Genomic DNA, 23,711 nt, shown 5'->3' with positions numbered 1-23,711 from the left:
CAGCTTCCTTCATATCTATGCTCACATCTTTTTCATATCTACTGTTTCAAATTTTCCTTCTAAGTTTCCTAATTAAGCCTGCCACAGGTTAGCCCATTTGTCTTTTTAAAGATATGGCTCTCCAGTTATCTATTTTTTTTTTTTAAGAAAGTTTTACTTTTACCAATTCCATCTTTCCTTAATCTTGTATTGATTCCTTTTCTAGTTTAAGATGAGGACTTCATTTATTTACCTTTTAAAGCTTTTTAAAAAACTTTCTTATAAAAAGAACTTAAGGGTTGGATAAGGAGTGCTCCAGCTATTCATTTCTAAAGGTTTTTTTTTTTTTTTTTAATTATCATTTCCTCTTCATCAGGGAGTTATTTAAATTTCCAAGTGATTATGAATAATTATTAGGATTGTTTTTTTCCTTTTGCTCATATTCAGTCTTTTTCCCCCGCTAAGTATTTATGTATTTAGCTGCACCAAGTCTTAGTGGCAGCATGTGGGATCTAGTTTCCCAACCAGGTATCGAACCCAGGCCCCCTGCATTGGGAGCTCAGAGTCTTAGCCACTGGACCACCAGGGACGCCCCTCATATTTAAAGTCCTTACCATTACTTTGTGATCAGATAATATAGCCTCTAAAATCTCTGCAGTTTTACAGGTGATTAAAGCTACCTTTGTAGCCGGTGCACAGTCCCTGTTTATCTCAGTATCTGATGAAGGAACGTGTGGTCTCTCAGGAGGATGAGATGAGCCCAGGGGCACTTCCACCATCCTAGCCCATTGTTGAGCTGCCTCTCGCCTCCTGAATGTTATTTTCTCTTTGCCCATTTGAATGAACGCTGCCTTCTAACTCGGCACTCAGGTTTTACATCTGATTTCTTTCCACGCTAGACTTCTGAACAAGGTCAGTAACTCAACTTACACTTTGCCTATTATCTTTAATAGGGCTAGTCACCTCAAAGTGTCTTTATTCAACAAATGTACATTTTACTGAGTAACTATGATGTACCAAGCACTATTGTAGACATTGAGGATATGCAGAGAACAGGACAGATGATAGCTCTGCCCTCCTGGAACTTGGGAGGGATGAGAAAGTTAAGGATCATGCAAATATGCTGTTTATATTTTAATAACTCAAGTCTTTCCACGTAAATAATGCATGCTCACTATAGAGAATCTGACCAAAAAACAGTTAAAGAAAAATGATAAAATTCCATAACACTAATAATATTGTTATCTGTTTTTCCTTAGCCCTTTTTGTGACTATTCTTAGTTTGGAAAAAAAAAATTGAAACCACATCACATGTAATACATTGTATTCTACTTTCTACTCAACTTGAGGATCTTCCAATTCTATTAAGATAATCTCTGAAAATAGCATTTTAATGGCTATATAATATTCTACTACATTATCATTTAACCATTTACCTATTATTGGGTTAAGTGGTTTCCAATTTTCCAACACTTTATGACAATAAATACGTTTACATCTTTTTTTTTTTTTTACTGTTATTTCTAATTTGGACAATTTCCTAGAAAAGTAATTACTAAATTAAAGGGTATAAACATTTTGCATCTTTCAATACATATCACCAAATGACTTTTCAGAAAGTTTATACCAAGATACAGCACCAGCAGAAGTTTATGTAAACTCTCATTTCACCAAACTCTTAACAACAGTGAAAATCTTTTAGTCTTCTTGGTTAAATAAGTAAAATAGCCCATTATTTTAACATTCATTATTTGGTCAATAATGAATTTTTGTCATACATTTATTAGGTCACACATTCTTTTTTTTTCTGTTTACAGTCTATTGATGGACTTTTTCTTGTAGTTAGTACTATTTACCACAAAAATATGATCTTCTTTTTCCAAATATATTTCTAATATATTTTTGGTCTTTTAACTAACAATATATTTGGACCTAGAGAAAATTGCTTTTACCTACATTTGAGATTATGTTATTTTTTATGTTTAGAAGTTTCTTCTCAAGACCTGAAAAATTTACCTCACTGAAATTTCTTAGACATTTTTTAGATGCTATTTTTAAGATCTTCTAAACATAATCTATATGAAAGTTGTTTTAGGGTATACTGAATTAAAACTATAAGTTGAACAACAACAGTTTCTTCCAAATGGTTAAACTCTTCTTCAAGTACCATTTGCTAAATAACCCTTATTATCCCCACAGATTTATGATGTTATCTTTATTATGTTCATGGCTTATTTTGCCCTAAAAAGATGCAGGGGGAAAAAAGTATGTCTTAGAATCAAGAAACTATGGTAATATAAATCATAAAGGAGACATATATTGCTGGAAATAAAATTTGTTATTTATTTGACCTGTGTGTTATAAACAGCTGCAAAATTAAAATGCTCTCCTCTTGAATTCAGAGGGGAACAATGCCCATTTAAAGAGAGATAAATTAGAATCAAATCATTTTATCTCTCATATAAGCTAATGAGAAGCCAAGTTGAAATGGAAGGAACATTCATGTAGTCTGCAGCCTGTTCTCAGCTGGTTATCATGGAATAATTGATGCATTAATGATTTCAATTCATAGCACCGACTGTCTTCATTTCACATAATTTAAACCAAACCTGAATGTAAATGGAAAACAGTCCTCTTGACTATTTAACTCCCAAGACTTTTAACTAAAAATCATTTAATCCTGCAGAAGAGGAGGGGAAAATTAGCAAATATAAAGAACTTTCTATTTAAAAACATTCCTTCTTATACTGAAATCGGAAGAATTAAGTAAATACACCACAAAATCTCCAGAGATGTGATTTATCATCTTGTTAGGTGAGAGTGAACTGTGTAACATTTATCTCCAATAAATGTCTCCTGAAAAAAAGATCCAAGTAGACCAAAGTACACATTCTAAATACTGATACTCCCAAGGGAAATAAATGTACTATACTTCACAGGGCTCATTTTTTTAATGAAAAAACTATTAGTAAGAAAACAATCAACTCAAAATAATTGCTGCAATTGGTAATTAACTTTTCAGATTAAAAAACACCTTTTCCTGTAAAACACATATTACACAGGGCTCTTTAATTTAATAAGATGCATCTATTAACTTTTGGCATATGACTTTTTTAATTTTTAAAAAATTTCATCTTTTAAAACTAACTTGTAGTCATCATTACCTGAGACAGTCAATATAGTAAACCCAAGCCTTGCACCTGTCACCAAGTCACCAGAATTGATCATTAACAAGCCTAGTTAGTTAAGTACAGATTAGGTAGGTATTATCATCCACAAACCCACAATTACATCACAGCATGATGGCCAATTAGTTTCAACCTGCGCAGTGAACCTTATTCCAGACAACTCTGCGCTCAACTGGAAAAACAGCTGCTTCCTCATTTCTGCCTACTGTTCTTCTCTGTTATTCTGAGCCAACCAATTGGGTGAAGCAAGTCTGAGTAATTTACCAACAGCAGGAGTCCTCCACGCTAGTGTGCTCTAGTTGGGATGGAAATTTCTCATATCTACCTCTGTGTATGATGTGCACATCTTACAGTGGAACCACAGCAGTGCCATTTAAGAAAAGACAATATATGTTCATACACCTAAATTAAAACTTGCTTAGAGGAATGGCGGTTCAGGATGGGGGACACATGTACACCCGTGGCTGATTCATGTCAATGTATGGCAAAAACCATCAGAATATTGTAAAGCAATCAGCCTCCAATTAAGATAAATTAAAGAAAAAAAGAAAACAAAAAACTTGCTTAGAAACCATGTCAATTGTTAACTGAACACTGCTTCTGAATCACAAGAGGGCAAATCAAAGAAGTTAATGCTTATACACATGGACATTTAGGAAAATAGCTAACTATGACGAACCTAGACAGCATATTAAAAAGCAGAGACGTTACTTTGTCAACAAAGGTCCATCTAGTCAAGGCTATGGTTTTTCCAGTGGTCATGTATGGATGTGAGAGTTGTACTAGAAAGAAAGCTGAGCACCGAAGAATTGATGCTTTTGAACTGTGATGTTGGAGAAGACTCTTGGGAGTCCCCTGGACTGCAAGGAGATCCAACCAGTCCATCCTAAAGGAGATCAGTCCTGGGTGTTCATTGGTAGGACTGATGCTGAAGCTAAAACTCCAATACTTTGGCCACCTCATGCGAAGGGCTGACTCATTTGAAAGGACCCTGATGCTGGGAAAGATTGAGGGCAGGAGGAGAAGGGGATGACAGAGGATGAGATGGCTGGATGGCATCACTGACTCAATGGACATGGGTTTGGGTAGACTCTGGGAGTTGGTGACGGACAGGGAGGCCTGGTGTGCTGCGGTTCATGGGGTCGCAAAGAGTCAGACACAACTGAGTGACTGAACTGAACTGAACTCTTAGTTAAAAATAAAACCAGTTGTCACAGCCAAGAGGAGCTGCCATGGACTGAATTTTGTCCCTACCCAAATCCGTATGTTGAAGCCCTTGCTCCCACTGTGAAAAGAGCTGGAGATGGGACCTCTGGGAGAGAATTAGGTTTAGGTAAGGTCATGATGGTTGCATGTTCTCTCTCTTTCGGTATCTCTTTGTTATGTGAAGACACGGTAAGAAGATAGCCATTATAAGCTAGGAAGAAACTCCTTGCTAGACACCAACCATGCTGGCACCTTAATCTTGAACTTCTAGCCTCTAGAACTGTGAGAAAATTAAATTCTGTTATTCAAGCCATCCAATCTATAGTATTTTGTTATGACTGCCCAAGCTGATTAACAAAGGAGCCTAAGGAGACATGAAATGTCACATAGGAGTCCAGTTAAGAACCTATAACAGAAAAAGGACATCAGGTAAAAACTAGGGAAATCTGTATAAAGAAGTTTAGGTAATAATAATGTGTTATATTGGATCATCAATTGTAACAAATATACCATACTAATGTTCAGCTCAGTTCAGTCACTCAATCGTGTCCAAGTCTTTGTGACCCCATAGACCGCAGCACATCAGGCCTCCCTGTCCATCACCATCTCCTGGAGTTTACTCAAACTCATGCCCACTGAGTCAGTAATGCCATCCAACCATCTCATCCTCTGTCCTCCCCTTCTCCTCCTGCCCTCAATCTTTCCCAGCATCAAGGTCTTTTCAAATGAGTTAGCTCTTTGCATCAGGTGGCCAAAGTACTGGAGTTTCAGCTTCAACATCAGTCCTTCCAATGAATATTCAGGACTGATTTTCTTTAGGATGGACTGGCTGGATCTCCTTGCAGTCCAAGGGACTCTCAAGAGTATTCTCCAATACCACAGTTCAAAAGCATCAATTCTTCGGTGCTCAGCTTTCTTTAAAGTCCAATTCTCATAACCATACATGACGTTAAGATGTCAAAATTAGATGAAACTGGGTGCAAGTTATGGGGGAACTTTCTGTATCTCTTTACAATTTTTTCTGTAAATCTAAGGCTATTCTGAAAAGTAAAATTTATTTATTTAAAACAAACATACAAATAGGTAAAACCTGTCTTCAGTCTACTCCTAAAGCAACCTATCAGATTTCTTATTTTCAGTGTAAAAGACTTTGTCCTTAGCTATAATTTAAGTCTTTATCAATTAATATTAGACAAAAAAAATCCCCATAAACATTGTCTAAGTTATTATTTGTGTGTGCCTGCTCAGTCACGTCCAGCTCTTTGCAACCCCATGGACTGTAGCCCACCAGGCTCCTCTGTCCATGGGATTCTCCAGGCAGGAATACTGGAGTGGGTTGGCATTTCCTTCTCCAGAGGATCCTCCTGACCCAGGGATCAACCAAGTCTCCTCTGTTACAAGTTAATTTTTTACTGCTAAGCCATCAGGGAAGCCCCAAGTTATTATTCACAGAATTTAAAACTACTGTGTACTTAAGGTCCCTGCTGCTGCTGCTGCTGCTGAGTCGCTTCAGTTGTGTCCGACTCTGTGCGACCCCATGGACTGCAGCCCACCAAGCTTCCCCGTCAATGGGATTCTCCAGGCAAGAGTACTGGAGTGGGTTGCCATTTCCTTCTTCAGCGCATGAAAGTGAAAAGTAAAAGTGAAGTCACTCAGTCGTGTCTGACTCTTAGCGACCCCATGGACTGCAGCCCACCAAGCTCCTCTGTCCATGGGATTCCCCAGGCAAGAGTACTGGAATGGGCTGCCACTGCCTTCTCCTTAAGGTCCCTTAGTATATATAATCTAATAAGAACCCCTTGAAATTCAGTATCACCACTCATTAACAATAAACAATTAACTTATTCTTATTGTTCAGTCACTAAGTTGTGTAGCATCTTGAAAGTATGTTGGGGACACAAAGATAAGTCATGAACAAGGAAATAAAACTTATTAAAAAGGAATAAAAAGTTGTCCCATTTCACTAACAAAAGATTATAAACAACAGAAAGGGAAAACTTTTGTTATGTATCAAATTAAAAAAATATAGCAAATATTTAGTCTGGTCAAGAAGTGGGGAAGTAGGCACTCCCACATGCTGTTGGTGGGCTGTAAATGAGAACACACTTGGAGAAAACAAGATAGTAATATGTATAAAAGAGCCATGAAAAATAGTTCAAACCCATGAACTGATTCTGGAAATCTACTCCAAGGACATATTCAGATCTGGGAGCCAAGACTAGCAACTAATGCTTTAATAAACATTCTCACTTGTAATTTGGATGATTAGGTAATAAAATTAGCATGTAAAATTAGTGAATGAGAAAATAAGGAAACTACAACACGAATCATTATATGGCCATTAAAACTGAGGCTTCTGAAGAGCTGCGCTTGTAACAAGTTAAACAAGAGAGTAGGAAACAGAATTGAGTATGAGGGGAGGGGTGCAATGGCAGAACGCTGCAAGTAGTTTTCTAGGAGGGTAGGAGATTATGGGCAATTTGTGTTCTTTATCTGTATATGTTTTGAACTTTCCTACAGTGAATACCCCTTCATGGATTACAGCCTTATCAAGGCGAAGGGGCTTGAGCAACTCAGTGAAGCTACGAGCCATGCCATGCAGGCATGAATATACTGGTTTCAATTAGCAGCTGAGAAATCAGGTTACACTCTCATTTGGCCACTGTTTTCTTTTCAGTTTAATTCTTTAGGTGATATAACCAGATTTTAAAAGAAACTGTTAACACTAAATCTCTCAGAAAAAAAGAGAAGAAAACACAGTAGTCAGATAAAATTCTTTTCTGCTCTTGATGCACTTCCTATTTAGCTGGAGGCTCTTGGTGGAAGTGGTCAGGGATGGCTCAGCTGTCCAGGACAAGGCCAGGCCTTCTCTCTTGCCACAAGCTTGGACTCCAGAGCTAGGGAAAAGATTTATACACTCCTTTGTCCCTCAAAAAGTTCCAGTCCTAATGGGAGGGAAAGTTCTCTGCCTCCAAAGTTCTCATTCTCATCTCATAAAACCTAACCCAAGGGAATCACTGCTTTCGTTAAGCACTTCTCTCACTGAGTTCTGTTCAACTGCAAGCCCTCCTGGGAGACAAACAAACTAACTCACTCTTTTCCACAACTCATATAACTTTCCTTTATGGGAGCCTGTAGAGAGAGAAGGAAGGAAATGTATAAATGGACACCCAAGGGATGCAGAAGAAGAATCTGCTCAGGAGAATCTTGGAATGTTGACTCACAGGCTGTGAAAACATGCTTCCATGAAATAAAACAGAGGGTGAGTATCAATTCTATATACATGTGTCATCCAACTTTAGTAGAAAAATGCAACCGTGCCAGTAGATACAAAATAAAAGATGTCACCGTATAATAAAAACAGAAAAACAATGCTTCAGAAAACGCTTACCCTGGCCAATAAATACATTTGTATATACACACATACCCAAGCACACCAAACAACCTGGCAACAATACATTATACCTACTAAAAAAGTGGGTTTAAAAAAAAAATTATGGCCCCTCCAATACAGGTCAATTTGCATTAACACTGACAAAAATGACATAATGAATTGGTATAACTTCTTGAAAAAAACAGTTTAACCCACACTTGAAAAACAGGAATGTCTTACAGCAGCCGTTTTTCCTCTCAGTGAGCTGCCACTAACCTCCCTGGCCCTGAGAAGACCACACTTCCTCCTTAGCTCTCATCCATCAGGCCATTTTTTAAAACTTTTTACTTTGGATTGGAGTATAGCCAATTAACAATGTTGTGACAGTTTCAGGTGAACAGTAAGGGAGAAGGCCGTATATACATGTATCCATTCTCCCCTAAACTCCCTTCCTATCCAGGCTGCCACATAACATTGAGCAGAGCTCCCTGTGCTATACAGCAGGTCCTTGCTGGTAATCGGTTTTAAATATAGCAGTGTGTACGTGTCCATCTTGTTAAAGGAGCTTTCTCTCCAAAGCACAATTAAACTTGGGTTTCACTGCATTTACCCATTTGTCATTTGCTTGTTTACACAAACTCCCAAGGTGTATTTTAACCCTATATTCATTTGGGTTTTATTTTCTACTAAGCTATTGGAAATAAATCTATCAATACATTAAAAAGCTTGGAAAGGAATGTTGCACTTTTGGGGAAAATGTGTTAACTTTTACACTTCATTGTCTCCTTTGCTCTAGATTAACTCTTTCTCTTGAATTCCAAAGGATTTTTAAGAATAATGTTTATAACTGAGCAATCGTTACTAGCAATTCTGATTTAGGTAGGTGAAGTCTAAATCTGTTAGCACACATATTCATATAGACAGCTAGAGCGGGCATATTATTAATTAATAAGCTTGCAAATTAATACTTATTCTAATGAAAAATAACAAATTGGCAGAAATCTGTCATCACAGCCCATTCTCATTGCCCCTCAAGACCTGCCAATCTAATGTTCTTCCACTGAAGACAATAAATGTCCCTGACCTTAGAGTAAATGCATTTAACTCTAGTTTAAGCAACTAATAGCTGCTTTAAAGCAGCACCTCCCCAAATTTTTGTCCTGTGTCCCACACCAAAAATACACTTGAGAAATGCAGCACACAGACACTTAAAACAGACCCATGGTCTGTGACCCATGGTACCACAGCAGCCCAGCAGGCACTCCTCCCCCAGCCGCCCTCCTTGGCTCTCTTCCACTTTCACTCCAGACCCCCTCCCACACTGTCCTTTGTACTCCTTTGCTTTTCATTCTACTTTCCCCACTTCTTTTTCATTCACCTGTTTGGCATTACACAGGAGACAAATCTCCCCACATGCAGAGGCATAAAATAACACTTGCTTTCTTCCACTTGCAGATTCTGTGGGTCAGGAATTCAGGAAGCACACGGGTGGCCGGTCTCGCCCCCACCATGTTGAGGCTGGGCTGACACACGGCTGTATCTAACAGCCATTCACTCACGTGTTTGTGTGCTGCTTCCTCACAGCACAGGGGAACCAGGGAATGTGGGCTCCACAGGCCAGTGTTGCCACTCATAAGGCAAAGGACTTCTTGCTTCAGAAGTAACATGGCTCTTCTCCTGCCATCTACTGACTGCAATGAGCCACAAACCCACTCAATTCAGGGACACGAGCCCCGGATACCATCTTTAAGTGAAGTTCTAAAAGAACACATGGGACAGGAGATGGTGTAACCATCATCATCCAAATTGTTATTCCTCAACCTCATTCCTAATTCCCAAGGCAAAAATCCAACAGACTGCTACAAAGCTAACTCCACAGAGGTGTCAACTGGCACTCAAACATAAGGTATGCCTTTTATGTTCCCTATCTCAGCACTACTGGAGAAGAAAGAACGTGCATGTTGCATTTTAGATGAATATGCCAGAAGCACCTTGTCACAAAATGTAAGCAAGGACAGAATTCAAAGTAGGATGGGAGTGCCCTGCATCTAAGTTCTTGTGGAACAGAACTTATAATCAGTCCCTTTAATGAGAGAGACAAGTGGCCACTCTCCTGACAAAGCATTAACAGTTCAGGGTAATTAGGAATTGTTAATCAGCGATTCCAGTGGTTACATGTGTTCTTGCATGCTTTACTGCTTCCCTTTCTCTCCCAGCCCTGGCTGCATGAAGCTACCATCTTTCCGTTCATACAAGTTAAGACACAGCCAAGTGCGATGCCAGAGAGGCAGCCTGAGAGCTGGGAGCAGTGATTCTCAAAGTGGGCTCCATGGACCATGCGAGGTCCCAGAGGCCCTTCCAGCAGTTCATGAAGTCAAAACTATTTTCATAAGAATACTGAGGCATTATTTGCCCTTTCCTATGTACTGGCATTTTCATTAATGATATAAAAGCAACAGGAGCCTCCCTGGTGCCTCAGAGGTAAAGAATCTGCCAATGAAGGAGACAGGGATCTGATCCCTGGGTGGGGAAGATCCCTGGTGAATGGAATGGCAACCCACTCCAGCATTCATGCTGGGAAATGCCATGGACAGATGAGGCTGGTAGGCTGCAGTCCAGGGGGCTGCAAACAGCTGGACAAGACTTAGCAACTAAACAACAACAACATAAAAGCAATGAGGGGTACAACCGCTGTGTCTTGGCTGCTTGAATTAAGTGAATCAAGCAATGACTCCAAAAAAATATCAGGAGTTGCTGTGTGTCTCACAGCCACAGATTCACACTCAAAGAGAAAAATGGAAGCTTTGCTTAAGAATATCCTTGATAAATAGTAAAATTTTAATTCCTTAAAAAGCATACAATCTTTTTCATATGCTATGTAATGAAATAGGAAATAGGCAAAAAGCACTTCAACTCTATATCCAACTAAGGTGCTTATATCCCAGTGAAGCACCAGTGTGGTTGGTTGAGCTGTGAGATGAACTGGCTACTGTTTTTATGAACTCTCCCTCATCAGACTTACTCAAAAGAAAAACTGACTGCCCATGGTTAAATAAATGGAAAATGGCACACATTTTCTTAAAAATAAACAATGCGAGCCTTCAAAAAAAACCCCACAAAAACCCAGTGGTATCTATTGTCAATAAAATTTGAGCTTTAAGGTGAAAATTAGAATTTTGGAATCTCCTCCTGCCTGTGCCACCTTAGAAGCAGGGTCACTTCTTCAGACACAACCACCGAGCGGGGTCCCAGGACACACAGGGAAAGGAAACAACCAAGTGAGGCACAGCTGTCACTGACACACGCCACACACGGGAACAGTGACAGGGACACTGTGCAGGGGCCTGCGGGGCTCCTGGGCACAAGGCCTCTGTGTCCCGTTTCTTTGACTATAGGAAACAGCCTTCAGTCAGCCTCCAGGACCTTCCCTGAGTCCCAGTGGGCGGATTCAAGCAGCTGTTAATCAGGGAAGGGAGAGGATGCAAAGCCAGGGAGAAACAGTCAAGAGAAGACTTGAGGCAAGGTCCTGTTTCTCCATCAGTGGATACACACAACCTCTCTGAGCTGCTCTGCAGATACTGACCCCTGCTCAAAGTGGGAGAGGTTAATGGTTAAGGATAGTGCGCTGCCCACAAGCCTGTAGACCCCAGACTGGTTGGACCTGAAAGTTGATGATGCTGACTCCTACTTACCTCACCACCAATTCATCAGAAGAAATGGCCAGGACTGATCATTCCCCCTTTGAACATGTACTATAAAACTTCTATCTTCCCCAAGTGAGGACACAAGGTTTTGAGGACATTGAACCTGCTGTGTGTCCCCCTTTGACTGGCAAAGCAACAAAACTATCCTTTTCTACTTCACCCAAAACTGTCTCTGAAATTTGATTCAGCATTGGTGTACAGAGAAGCTGAGCTTTCGGCATCAAGAGCAAAAGGCCCAGCAAAGAAGAGTGGTTACTTCACCCTGCTGTGCAGGTCCATACCCCTCACAGGGCTGGCTGTTTGGAGTGGCTTCCCTCCATAAAACTCCCTAACTGGGGGAAATTACTAATTCTGCGGATTACATAAAACACAGAGGGCCATAAATGTTTGCTTGGCAGACTTCTTTTTTTCCCTCCCAAAGGGCAGCTCATTAAGTCCATCAATAAAGCAGGCTTTGTTCTAAAGATTTACAATGTTTTCCCAATGAAAATTCTAATTGACAACCACCAGGAGAATAACAATGTGGAACACCAGAGCTCTGGTTTCTCCCATTCTTCCAAGATCCATCTCAGAGAAGCACTCCCTTCTTAGGTTTCCTGGACCAGCGCTCAGCTCTGTCTCTATTGGACACACACATAAGGAGATGCTTGGATATCATCAGTTTATCATTCAAAGTAGTCAAACCTTCAAAAACCAAAAGATTTAGTCTTTCAAACTTGAAAGGAAATTCCATTTGATTCCCAGGCTTAGAATATCAGGTCCCTCCATGCAGAATAAGCATATTACATAAAAATGCAACCATGCCTTTTCTATGTAAAAGGAACGGGGGTGGGGGGGGGCTGGTATTGCTAAAAAATAAAAATGCATGATGAGAGTCTTAAGCAATAGTTGCATGAGAATATTAAAGGCACAGCTATTCAGTGGATTCATTATAGAATAAAAGTTCAAGTACCAGAGGGAGTGATTTTCATATGAATGTTGGGTGTTGCCCTCACACACAAGAGTCTCTGGTCTATACAGAGAACCGAGTCACATCAAGCGAGTCAGGGAGCTGTGAGTGACAAGGTATAGAGAGGGCTGTTCAGATATGGGACACACATTACTGGACCCTTTTTCAAAGAAAACTTTGAAGATTTTGTTAGGCTTTCTTGGTGGAACTGTCACAAGATAACAATACAGTTGCAAATGAGTGGCGTTCAGTGGCCACACCACTGCCTGTTACAGACCAGCTGGCGAAGGCTGCCCTGACGGGATGGGAAATTAGCATTAAAGAAGGACTCAAGGTTACTGGCCTGACACGCAGCCCAAGGAGAACACTCTCCAATAAAGTACACGACACCCAACGTAGTCACAAAACCAAAAGCAAAACAAAAGAGCTCCTTACTGAAAAGAAAAGCAGCCAAAAAATATCCATACTCCTTTCTGAACCTTCCTGAATCTCTCCCTTCTCCAAACAGCTTCCAGGTCCCCAGAGTTTAACAATAAATGTGCTAACCATGGGCTTCCAGTTGCATTACACAGATTAAGAGAAGTGCAGCTGGTGGAAGAGGTAGGGAAATAAAAAACAATTCACTCCTTTTTTTGAAGAGAAAGTAGAAAAAAGAATCAAAGTGGAAAAGCAACCCCCAACTCCATCCCCACTCCCCTGAGAACATTCAGACCAGGAATCAGAAGGCTGGAATCCTAACTAGCCTGGTATCTACCACCAGCTGTTCAATGAGTCTCCAAGCCTTCTGAATTTCCTTGTCCTCATCTTTAGAGGAAAAGTTATAGATGTCAGGGATTCCCAAACTGTGTTCCCTGGAGCTCCAGGGTTCCAGAGGAGCTTCTGACACAGCCACAGTGACATGGAGGTCAATCAAAGGGAATGGGGTCCTGTGCTTCAATTCACCCCAAACAGTGCAGAGTTGATCCAGTTCATATGTCAAGACTGTGGGTAAAATCTTCTGCTTATCATCAAATCACCAAGACAATTCACAACTAAAGTGGCTTAAAAGCATTAGTCCTCTAAAATATCTGCTGATTTTTTATCTTTAAAATTATATGGTTTCTAGCTGCCTCTCTGAATTATCATTATTAGAATTAACTAACTGACAGGCTGGTTAATATTAACCCCCTAAGCTGTGTACCAGGTTCTACTTAAAAGGTGAGAAAATGGAAACTCACATAAGATAAGTACATCAAAATCACACAGCTCAGTAGCTGACAAGATTCAAACACGGGAATACCTGACATAAAACCATTAACTGTATTCTGTCCTAAGAGTTAAAGAACAAACTTCACTCACTATAAAAGAGAGCCGGTTACCTCATTATTACTACAATTCTTTCTCCATGGAATATCAGGTCGTTCATTTGCATTCTCTAAGAGTAAACACTCACCCTGGTGAGATGAAATGAATAGCCAAGAGTTCCACCCAACAAGCAAATCTGTTGGATACAGGAAAGCCCAAAACGTTGACAAAGCCTCCAGGGCAACAGTGGTTGTTCAGAACTTTCAAAGCAAATAAAACTCCTAAAAGAGAATAAAGAGCATTCAAATATCAGCAATCCAAATGCAGAGATGACCAACACTGGCAAAAAAAAAAAAAAAAAAAAAAAAACTAACAGAAGTGAAAATGATTATCTGACTAGATCCAACTCTTGGCTTTGAAACATACTCTATTCCTTATAACGAGTCAACCCAACATTTTACAGAAAGATAATCCTCAAGGTAACCATTCCTTCGATGTTTCTTCTTTTTTTTTTTTTTCCTTTTCTTTGATCTTTTGGCTGCACTAAAAAGCATGTAGGACTTTAGTAATCCAACCAGGGATCACATCCTCAACCCCTACAATGGCATCCCGGAGCCTTAAGCACTGGACCACCAGGGAAATCTCCTTCAGTGTTTCTTAACAGAAGTTCATAATGACTTTGAGTATGCTGCTGCTACTGCTAAGTCGCTTCAGTCGTGTCCGACTCTGTGCAATCCCATAGATGGCAGCCTACCAGGCTCCCCCGTCCTTGGGATTCTCCAGGCAAGAACACTGGAGTGGGTTACCATTTCTTTCTCCAATGCATGAAGGTGAAAAGTGAAAGTGAAGTCACTCAGTCGTGTCCGACTTCGCGACCCCATGGACTGCAGCCTACCAGGCTCCTCTGCCCATGGGATTTTCCAGGCAAGAGTACTGGAGTGGGGTGCCATTGCCTTCTCCTTTGAGTATGCTACTAAATATATAACACATAAAATGGGAATAACACACTAGTAATGGTACTAAACGTGACTGAATTTAAACTTCAAAATCATTAATTGTATGCTGCTATGTGATTTTTAACTCAATTTGAAAAAACACCATTAATGTGTTTTTTTCTAACTCCTATGGAAAGATATATTGAAGGCAGGGCATTATTTCCTTTCTTCTCACACAATTAGATGCATGAAGATGTATCTTAGAGGAAAGGGGAAAGGACAGCAGGGAAAGGAGAGGGAAGGGTTTGTTTTCCTTCTGTTTCAGGACAATTTCCCTCCTACCCTTCACATTCTAATTTTTAGAAGATCTATTTTAAGTCCGATGGCAATTCAGTCCTACAAGAAAAATTTAAGAAAAGAACTAGTGAGGGGCAACAGTGAGAGACAACGTAACACGTGGTTAAGTCATGGAAACTAGGTTCAGACCCCAGCTCCATCACTTACGAGGTATATAACCATGACTGATTTCTCTGTGCCTTAGCTTCCTAACTTAGAAAATCAACACAAGGCCACCTCCCTATGGACCTGTTACATTAATTAAATAGCATAAATTGTGCATAGAGCTCAATTTACCACTCCCCAAGTGGCGCAGCGGTAAAGGATCCAGCTGCCAAAGCAGGAGATGCAAGAGACTCAGGTTCAATCCCAGCGTCGGAAAGATCCCTTGGGAGATAGAAATGGCAACCTGCACCAGTATTCTTGCCTGGGAAATCCCACAGACAGAGGAGGCTGGTGGGCTACAGTCCATGGGGTCTCAAAGAGTCAGACATGACTGAGCGCACACACATGTACAGAGAATATCATGGTAAGGAGGTGCCATCATAGGGTGTGGTACCTTTATTTTAATGGAGTTATTGAGAGGCTGCTGATCTTTTTAGAGAACTCCCTATCACAAATACACCAGTGCATCTCTCTCTCTGGCCCCATCACAATGAGCCAGGGCCTATTTCCAAAATTCTGTTTCCTGCAAAACCACCTGTGGGCAGACCATAGTCTAAACTGTCCAAGAATGAATAATGCAGCGTAATGGGAAATAGCAAAATCGATGACTCTCCTGTGCTCCAATCAGCCTCTTCTCCAAACTCCAAGCCCCCGCAGTCCTTAGCCACTCAGATGTCAGTTCCCTCACCAGCTGGGACCCCCGCTTCATAAAACAAGAACAGCTGCACCTCCCTTACTGTCTTCAGGCAGGCTACCTTTAGAAATGTGTCTGCCTTACCTGAGAAACCGATAGCACAATTCCTTTTGAAGTCAGGCTCATTTAGAAATTCTGCCAGAGCAAATTCCAAGAACAGGTACACAACCCCAGTGAGGAGGGAGAACGTGACGATGATGTAGGCAAACCATCTACTCCCCAGTCTTCTCTCCAGATGAATTCCTTTCCACAGCATGGATGCCATATTGAAATACAAGTGCCAGTCATCCGCGTGGTGAATAGGGGAAAGCAGCAGGCGTTGCCAGTCCTTCTGCTGGTAACACTTTTCCACGCTGAGGCAGGAGCTAAGCAGCGGCTTCAGGGGATTCAAGAAGAACCAGATGTTGAGAGCCAACGTTGCCAGGGTGACAGGTGGAACATTGTTGATCCCGACCTGGAAGATTTGAGAAAGGAGCAGAAGCAGCCCGATGTTAACTCCTCTTGATCTCCGATGCATGGTGAGATATCAAGCTGGAGATAGGAAGACGTGGTAAGGTCTGGGGCATACACAGGCAGCTGACTCTAAAACACAATAAAGAAAATGCACATGAAAATCCACCAAGTAAGAATTAGGGCATCGACAAGACATGCTCACCCGAAGATGAGCTTATGCTACGTACATCTCATCTCCCATTTAATGGAAACATTTATATTCCATGTCGTCCAGAGCAACTCCCAGGACACTGACTGCCATCTCTCCTCACTGTACATCCTAAAGGAGAAATGTTATCCCAAATCCCAGTGGGCCAGTGAACGGCTGGGTATGCTTTTTCTGACAAACATGCCATAAAAATGTGACTTGCCTCCCGTATAAAAATACAACCTAACAAAAAGACCAAGATACTACACAAATATTTAATGATAGTACACAGCCACTTAGTGATTTCTTCTCAGAATGCTAATTTTAAAGAAATTTCGATGTTGATACTTTAGAGTCTGCCCCAAAGTTGTTCGACACTGGCAAGTCTTAAAATGCAAACATATATCATCTTCTAGTCTGTTTTGCCAGATGTAAACTGCTAGAATGCTTTATTTTCACAAAAATTTCCTCTTTTAAATGTTCCACTATGTGCCAAATCCTGGACTGAAACATGGTCACTGTCTTTAAGGAACTCATTTTCTACTAAGAAGTAAACCAACAGCAGCCACACAGTGTTTTAAATGCAGGGACAGAGGAAGCCGCACGACTCAGCCTGACGTGGTTATGGTCTTCAAGGGTAAACTGGATTCACCAGTGAGGAAAGAGTACCCTGTTCACTGGTCTACTTCTCCATGCCCTGGGCTGACCTTGTGACCTACTTTGGTTGACAGAATGAAGAGCAAAGGACACTAGTTCTGAATCTAGGCTTCAAGGTGATTTGCAGACTTCTGCTCTCTTTTGGAACCCTCCTGTGTAACCATGCACACAAGTCCGGGCTAGCCTGCTGGAGGACGGAAGACACGTGCTCTAGTCACCCGATGGCCGCAGCCACTGACCAGCTCAGAAACAGACCTGTTGAACTGACCAAAAATGAATAAGTAAATCCAACTGGGGGCTTCCCTGGTAGCTCAGCTGGTAAAGAATCCACCTGCAATGCAGGAGACCCCAGTTTGATTCCTGGGTTGGGAAAATCTCCTGGAGAAGGGCTATCCACACCAGTATTCGTGGGCTTCCCTGGTGGCTCAGATGATAAAGAATCCACCTGCAACGTGGAGACCTGGGTTCAGTCTCTGGGTTGGGACGATCTCCTGGAGGAGGGCATGGCAACCCACTCCAGTCTTCTTGCCTGGAGAATCCCCATGGACAGAGGAGCCTTGCAGGCTATAGACCATAGGGTCGCAAAGAGTCGGACACGACTGAGCTACTAAAACACAAATCCAACTGAGCCCAGACTAATTTGCTGATTCACAAAATCGTGAGCTAAACAAATGATAGCTTTTATCCATAATGAGATATTTCAAGTTTTTTATTTGTTTATTTTTGGCTGTGCTTGGTCTTTGCTGTGCAGGCTTTTCTCTAGTTGTGGTGAGCAGGGTCTACTCTCTACCTTCAGTGCCCACTACTCAGTGTGGTGGCTTCCCTTATTGCGGAGCACAGGCTCTAGTGTGTGCGGGCTTCAGGAGACGCAGCTCCCAGGCTCCAGAGAGCAGGCTCAGTAATCGCAGTGCTCGGGCCTAGCTGCTCTGTGGCAGGTGGGATCCTCCTGGACCACGGATCAAATCCATGTCTCCTGGATTGACAGGTGGATTCTATACCACAGAACCACCAGGGAAGCCCACTAGGTAGTTTAAATTAATTTCACTAAGTTTTGTGTGGTTTGTTACACAGCAATGACTAAACAATACCAAAGGACTTTGCTTTGGAAAAAGTCTGGGTTATGCTTTTGGGAGGAAGCTAGTAAAGAAAAGGGGCACAGATTAAAGGTACAAGAGATAAACAAAAGGAATCAAGTCCTGAGAGGAACATCCTTGTCCACCACAACAAATAAAAAGACAAATGTCAGGTATAGATATGGGTAAACAGGCAGATTAGGGGAAAGGATGCTGAAAAAGTTCTCATCTAGTGGTTTTCTGATTTGCCTGATTTCCCTTTTTCTGAGCTTTCTTGTCTTCCAATCAAATACATATCTCACTCTGATACGCTAAAGATTTCATTCAGACAGCACACACATAGCTTTGGATTTAAAAAATGGCTAGATTCTCCTACTTACTAGACCTGGGACATTGGGAAAACTACTTAAACTTCAATTAGCTCACTTTAAATTAGTAATAATACCTCCTTCCCAGGATCACTGTAACACGTCTAGAACAAAGTAGGTGCTGAATAAATGGTAGCTACTTTTTCACTGGGGCTTCCCAGGTAGCTCAAGGGTAAAGAATCCAGTTGCCAACGTAGGAGACGTGGGTTTGATCCCTAGGTCAGGAAGATCCCCTGGAGAGGGAAATGGCAATCCACTGAAGTATTGTTTCCTAGAGAATTCCATGGACAGAGGAGGCTGGTGGGCTACAGTCCATGGGGTTGCTAAAGAGTTGGACACAACTGAGCAATTAAATAACAACAACTTTTCATTACAATAAAGTAATCTCACTTAAGAGAAAAAGCTTTCACAAATGACAGCATTCTAATAAGACTCAAATGTACTTCCCAACCCACCCCCCCCATATGGATTCTTATTAACATCACACCCAAAATAAAAAATTATACATATATGTGCGTGTCATATGTGTATCCCTATTATTAACACTCAAATTTCTTTACTGCCAGGGCTTATCATTATAGCTTTGTAGCAATCTCATAAACTAGAGAATTTAATAAAATTTCAACTGAAAAGCTCCCAGATAATTTTGGAGAAATAGTCTATATTTTTCCCATTGACCTTCATGTTGATTTTCAAATCTCCAACTATTGTGACAAGTTTGCAATTCCCCTAAATAGTTATATATATATCGAACATCATTACTTGTAATGGGAGTAATGGAAAAATATGGCCATGGTCATTAAGTAACAGGCTTAAAAGAAATCACAAAATAAACCCTTCAGTATTAGTACAGTGTCCTGTGATACCAGGCATATGCTCAGCAGAAAACCAAAAGTAATTATGTCTTTGCTTAAGAAAAGCAAAGACATAAAAGAAAAGCAAATTCCTCTCAACTGGAATTACTAGAGATGAAGAGTACAAACAAAAAGATAGCGGCATTCCCCCAAGCCTCTCTTATGCTGTGCACCCAGGCTCACGTTCTACTTGCTTGACTTCTCCTCAGACCCAAAGGCCCCTTCTTGTTCTCCTCGCTTCTCACCTGTCTCCCCACTGATGGCTGCTCCTGCTCCCCTGGGCTGCTGGGCTCTCCTGTAGGTCTCCTGACTCCTTCCAATCCCCCTTTCTTTGCTTTTCAGTTTCCCTCCATCCTTACACTCTATTTTACATATACTCATGGAATTCCACTCTCATGGTTTCTATAATTCTTTTTATCAGGATGGTTCCCAACTTTATATTTTACAGCCTTTATTTCTCAGATTTCAGAGACATAACCTTCTAGGAAGAATAAAATCTGTCCGATATCTTGCTCTCACAGAATGACTATTCAGCCATACCTTCAATCACTAATTTATTTAATAACAAGTGCTGATTCCATGCCAGCCCCTGTGCCAGGCACCAGAGGCACAGCAAAGACCAAAACCCTAGCAATCTCAGTCCCTAAATGGCCCATTTCTATTTGTTGAGGAAAATAAAAATACTGGCTGCAAAAAAATCACAGGATGAATAGAAGGACATGCTATGCTTAACAGTGCAAAGGCAGATAAAACCATAACCAGTGTGAGAAGTGCATAATATGTGTCAGGCTCTGCTTTGACAAAGGCCAACAGAACATAAAGTTTTGAGTTTTAAGTAGCCAAGATCAATCCAAGTCTTTTAAGCAGCCAAGATCAAGCCAAGTATTGTTTCACATCAGATCTGTGGCCCAGTTTCCTTTCTTGTAAGTTACACCAAGTCAGACATCCAAGGTGAGGGGTATAGCCTGTTTGTAACAAGGTAACAGAAAATCCAACTAGTTCATGTGGAGATCAAATATGTAATTTGACCTTGTGGGTCAGGCAGGCACAGTTCTAAGAACACCAAAGACAACAGATCGCAAGTGGCGTTTACTATAAGATGAATATTGTCCTGTATATCAATACACAGAAATTTCTAGAGAGCTAAGCTAAGCTTATTTAAATTATATGCAGAGTACATCATGCGAAATGCTGGGCTGGACGAAGCACAAGCTGGAATCAAGATTGCAGGGAGAAATATCAATAACCTCAGATAAGCAGATGACACCATTCTTATGGCAGAAAGTGAAGAACCAAAGAGCCTCTGATGAAAGTTAAAGAGGAGAGTGAAAAAGTTGGCTTTTTCGCAGAAAACTAATATGATGGCATCCAGTCCCATCACTTCATGGCAAATAGGTGGGGAAACAATGGAAACAGTGAGAGACTTTATTTTCTTGGCCTTTAAAATCACTGCAGATGGTGACTGCAGCCAAGAAATTAAAAGACAATTGCTCCTTGGAAGAAAAGCTAGGACCAATCTAGACAGCATATTAAAAAGCAGAGACATCACTTTGTCTACAAAGGTCCAACTAATCAAAGCTGTGGTTTTTCCAGTAGTCATGTACAGATGTGAGAGTTGGACTATAAAGAAAGCTGAGCCCCCAAGAATTGATGCTTTTGAACTGTGGTGTTAGAGAAGACTCTTGAGAGTCCCTTGGACTGCAAGGAGATCCAACCAGTCCATCCTAAAGGAAATCAGTCCTGAATATTCACTGGAAGGATTGATGCTGAAGCTGAAACTCCAATACTCTGGCCACCTGATGTGAAGAATGGGCTCATTGGAAAAGACCCTGATGCTGGGAAAGACTGAAGGCAGGAGGAGAAGGGGACAACAGAGGATGAGATGGTTGGAAAGCATCACCCACTTGATGGACATGAGTTTGAGTAAACTCTGGGAGTTGGTGATGGACAGGGAGGCCTGGCGTGCTACAGTACATGAGGTCGCGAAGCATCGGACACAACTGAGCGACTGAACTGAAGCTGTGGGAGACAGCACAGAAGCAAGATTGATGAGCTGGAAACTGGAGCAATGTGTTTGGTTTTGAAAGGGACTTGTTTATTCTAATCTGTACCCAGACCATAACCAGTTATACCAGCTCAAGGAAGAGCAGGTTGGGCCCTTGTTCCAACCCTGCCCTTGCATTATAAACACTTCCTTCCCCTCACACTCAGCATGTCCCAACCTGAATACTGGAAGGTCCCTTCCAAGTCTGGCCCTCCTCCCACGTTCCAGATCTCAGGACACAGAATCCCGACCTACCTAGCTATTCATGTTGGAGATGCTGATAACATCCTCAACACATACTTTCTCCTCTTCATCCCCAAATCCCAACCACCACACTTTAATTCTTCCAAACTACTTTTTATCAATCTCCCTCTTTCTACCCCTAGATCCACTACATTAACCTAAACCACCATCATAGCTTGCCTGGATTACAACAAATTCTGCTTCTCCTTCTTATATCCACCAACCACTTTCCACCACTGCTCAGAGTAATCTTTATAAAACTGAAGTTGGAATACCTTGCAGTAAGCCATCGAAGGCTTATTGTTAAAGGCTGGATGAAGTCCAAACTCTTGACTACAATTACATGCTCATGATAACCAGTGCCCTGCCGGCCCCTCTGGGCTCCTCACACTACTGCTGCTGCTGCTGCTGCTGCGTCACTTTAGTCGTGTCCAACTCTGTGCAACTCCATAGACGGAAGCCCACCAGGTCCTCCCGTCCCTGGGATTCTCCAGGCAAGAGCACTGGAGTGGGTTGCCATTTCCTTCTCCAGTGCATCTCACACTAGTCTCTGCCTTATCCGCTATGATCCAGCCACTCAGGTGCTTCCACCCAAGGAACTTCACGGTCACAGCATAAATGCTGAGGGCAGGGTTATCTGTTTTAGCCACCACTGAATACCCAGAGCCTAGCAGAGTGACTCATATACTCATATAAGTTGTAAGTGTTTGTCCAATGAATCAAAATATTTAGCATGTTAAATATATCTCTATCTTATACAATAAATGAGACTGACTGACAAGGTCTGAATACCTATGATACATTCATCCCTAAGTATTTTTCTTATAATTGCAGCAGCCTTCCTCACAGCACTATACATATTATTCCACTTAATACTTTCAGTTCCTGAATAGTGCTTGTAACGTTTACCTCCACTTTACAGGAATAAACTTCGGCTCCATTTAAAATGTATTAGTAAGTTGCTTTGCCAGAACTATTTGATAAAATAATGGCATTTTAATTATGTAGTAATAAACACCAGACAGCGCTACATCAAGGTTGTGACAGAGAGAAATGGAAGACCTCTTAAAATATTGATAGGAAAATTAGCCGCATTTACTTTCAATGAGAAATTAAAAATTAAACAGGTATGTAATAAGAAAAACTGAGTGGTTAGAACAAACAAAAGAAACTGAATTTATAATCTGGGAACCCAACGTGTCTCACAGGGGAAAGAAAGGAGTTTTATGAAAAGGGAAAAGAAACTAAGTACAGTGATTCTCAATTCTACTACAAAAGCAAGAAATATTTCATCATCACCATTTACCGTGGTTACACTGTATCTCAATTTTCAGTTTAAATGTTCAAGAACTCAGGCTATTAAACTGCAAACATATATACCAGTTATAAATTATATTCCCGATTTGGCATCTGATAGTAACCAAATTAATATCACAAGAAAGAAACTACAGTCCTAATAGGAGTAACCGAACACTATTCTGAAAACAGCCTTCTATGTCATTAGAAGTGCAACAGATCTTAAAATTATTCACTGAGAGCTTTTAAAACTGTGTGAGATTTTTCTTTAAGAATCAATAAAAGGATTATCAATACATATTTGAGGTAGAATAATGATATGTCATTATTACTATTTTCACGCCTTTGGAAAATTTCATTTAGGTTCCATACATATTTAAGCATATCCTCTAAAAAAAAATCATAGAGAAGAATGTATGTTTGTCCAAGTCACTTCGCAAGTATTTATCAGAGGCCCGCTATCACTCAGGTTGAATATTTTGCTAATGCCTGACTTTCCAGATGCTTAAGCATTGATTTTTAAAAATTGAGCTATAATTCACACACCATAAATTTTACTCTTATGCTACACATCTCAGTGGGTTGTGTATATTCACAAGGTTTTACAATCACCGCCACCATCTAATTCCAGAATATTTTCGTTCCATTCAAATGAAACTCTCTCCACTTACCTCCTCAACCCTCCACCTACCCAGTACCTGGCAACCACTAATCTACTTTTCA

The 23,711-nt window shown here is 40.9% G+C and overlaps 1 protein-coding gene across 3 annotated transcripts in view; it reads right to left on the bottom strand.

Moving 5' to 3' along the window:
• The window catches only part of RHBDD1 (rhomboid domain containing 1), a 135,011-nt gene that overhangs the window by 90,866 nt on the left and 20,434 nt on the right, over positions 1–23,711 (bottom strand). For all 3 annotated transcript variants that reach the window (XM_042244322.2, XM_012147329.5, XM_004004978.6), the window contains 2 exons: positions 15,898–16,395; positions 13,832–13,964 (listed from right to left, as the gene is read on the bottom strand). In XM_042244322.2, the coding sequence (XP_042100256.1) occupies positions 13,832–13,964; positions 15,898–16,330 (566 nt within the window). In that variant the 5' untranslated portion in view covers positions 16,331–16,395. The remainder of the gene's footprint in view (positions 1–13,831; positions 13,965–15,897; positions 16,396–23,711) is intronic.

This window comes from Ovis aries, chromosome 2 (assembly GCF_016772045.2).
Source record: "Ovis aries strain OAR_USU_Benz2616 breed Rambouillet chromosome 2, ARS-UI_Ramb_v3.0, whole genome shotgun sequence".
In the NCBI taxonomy this organism is placed as follows: Eukaryota; Metazoa; Chordata; class Mammalia; order Artiodactyla; family Bovidae; genus Ovis; species Ovis aries.
Note: the sequence above shows the minus strand (reverse complement) of the source record. Positions and strands in the feature narration are given on the sequence as shown.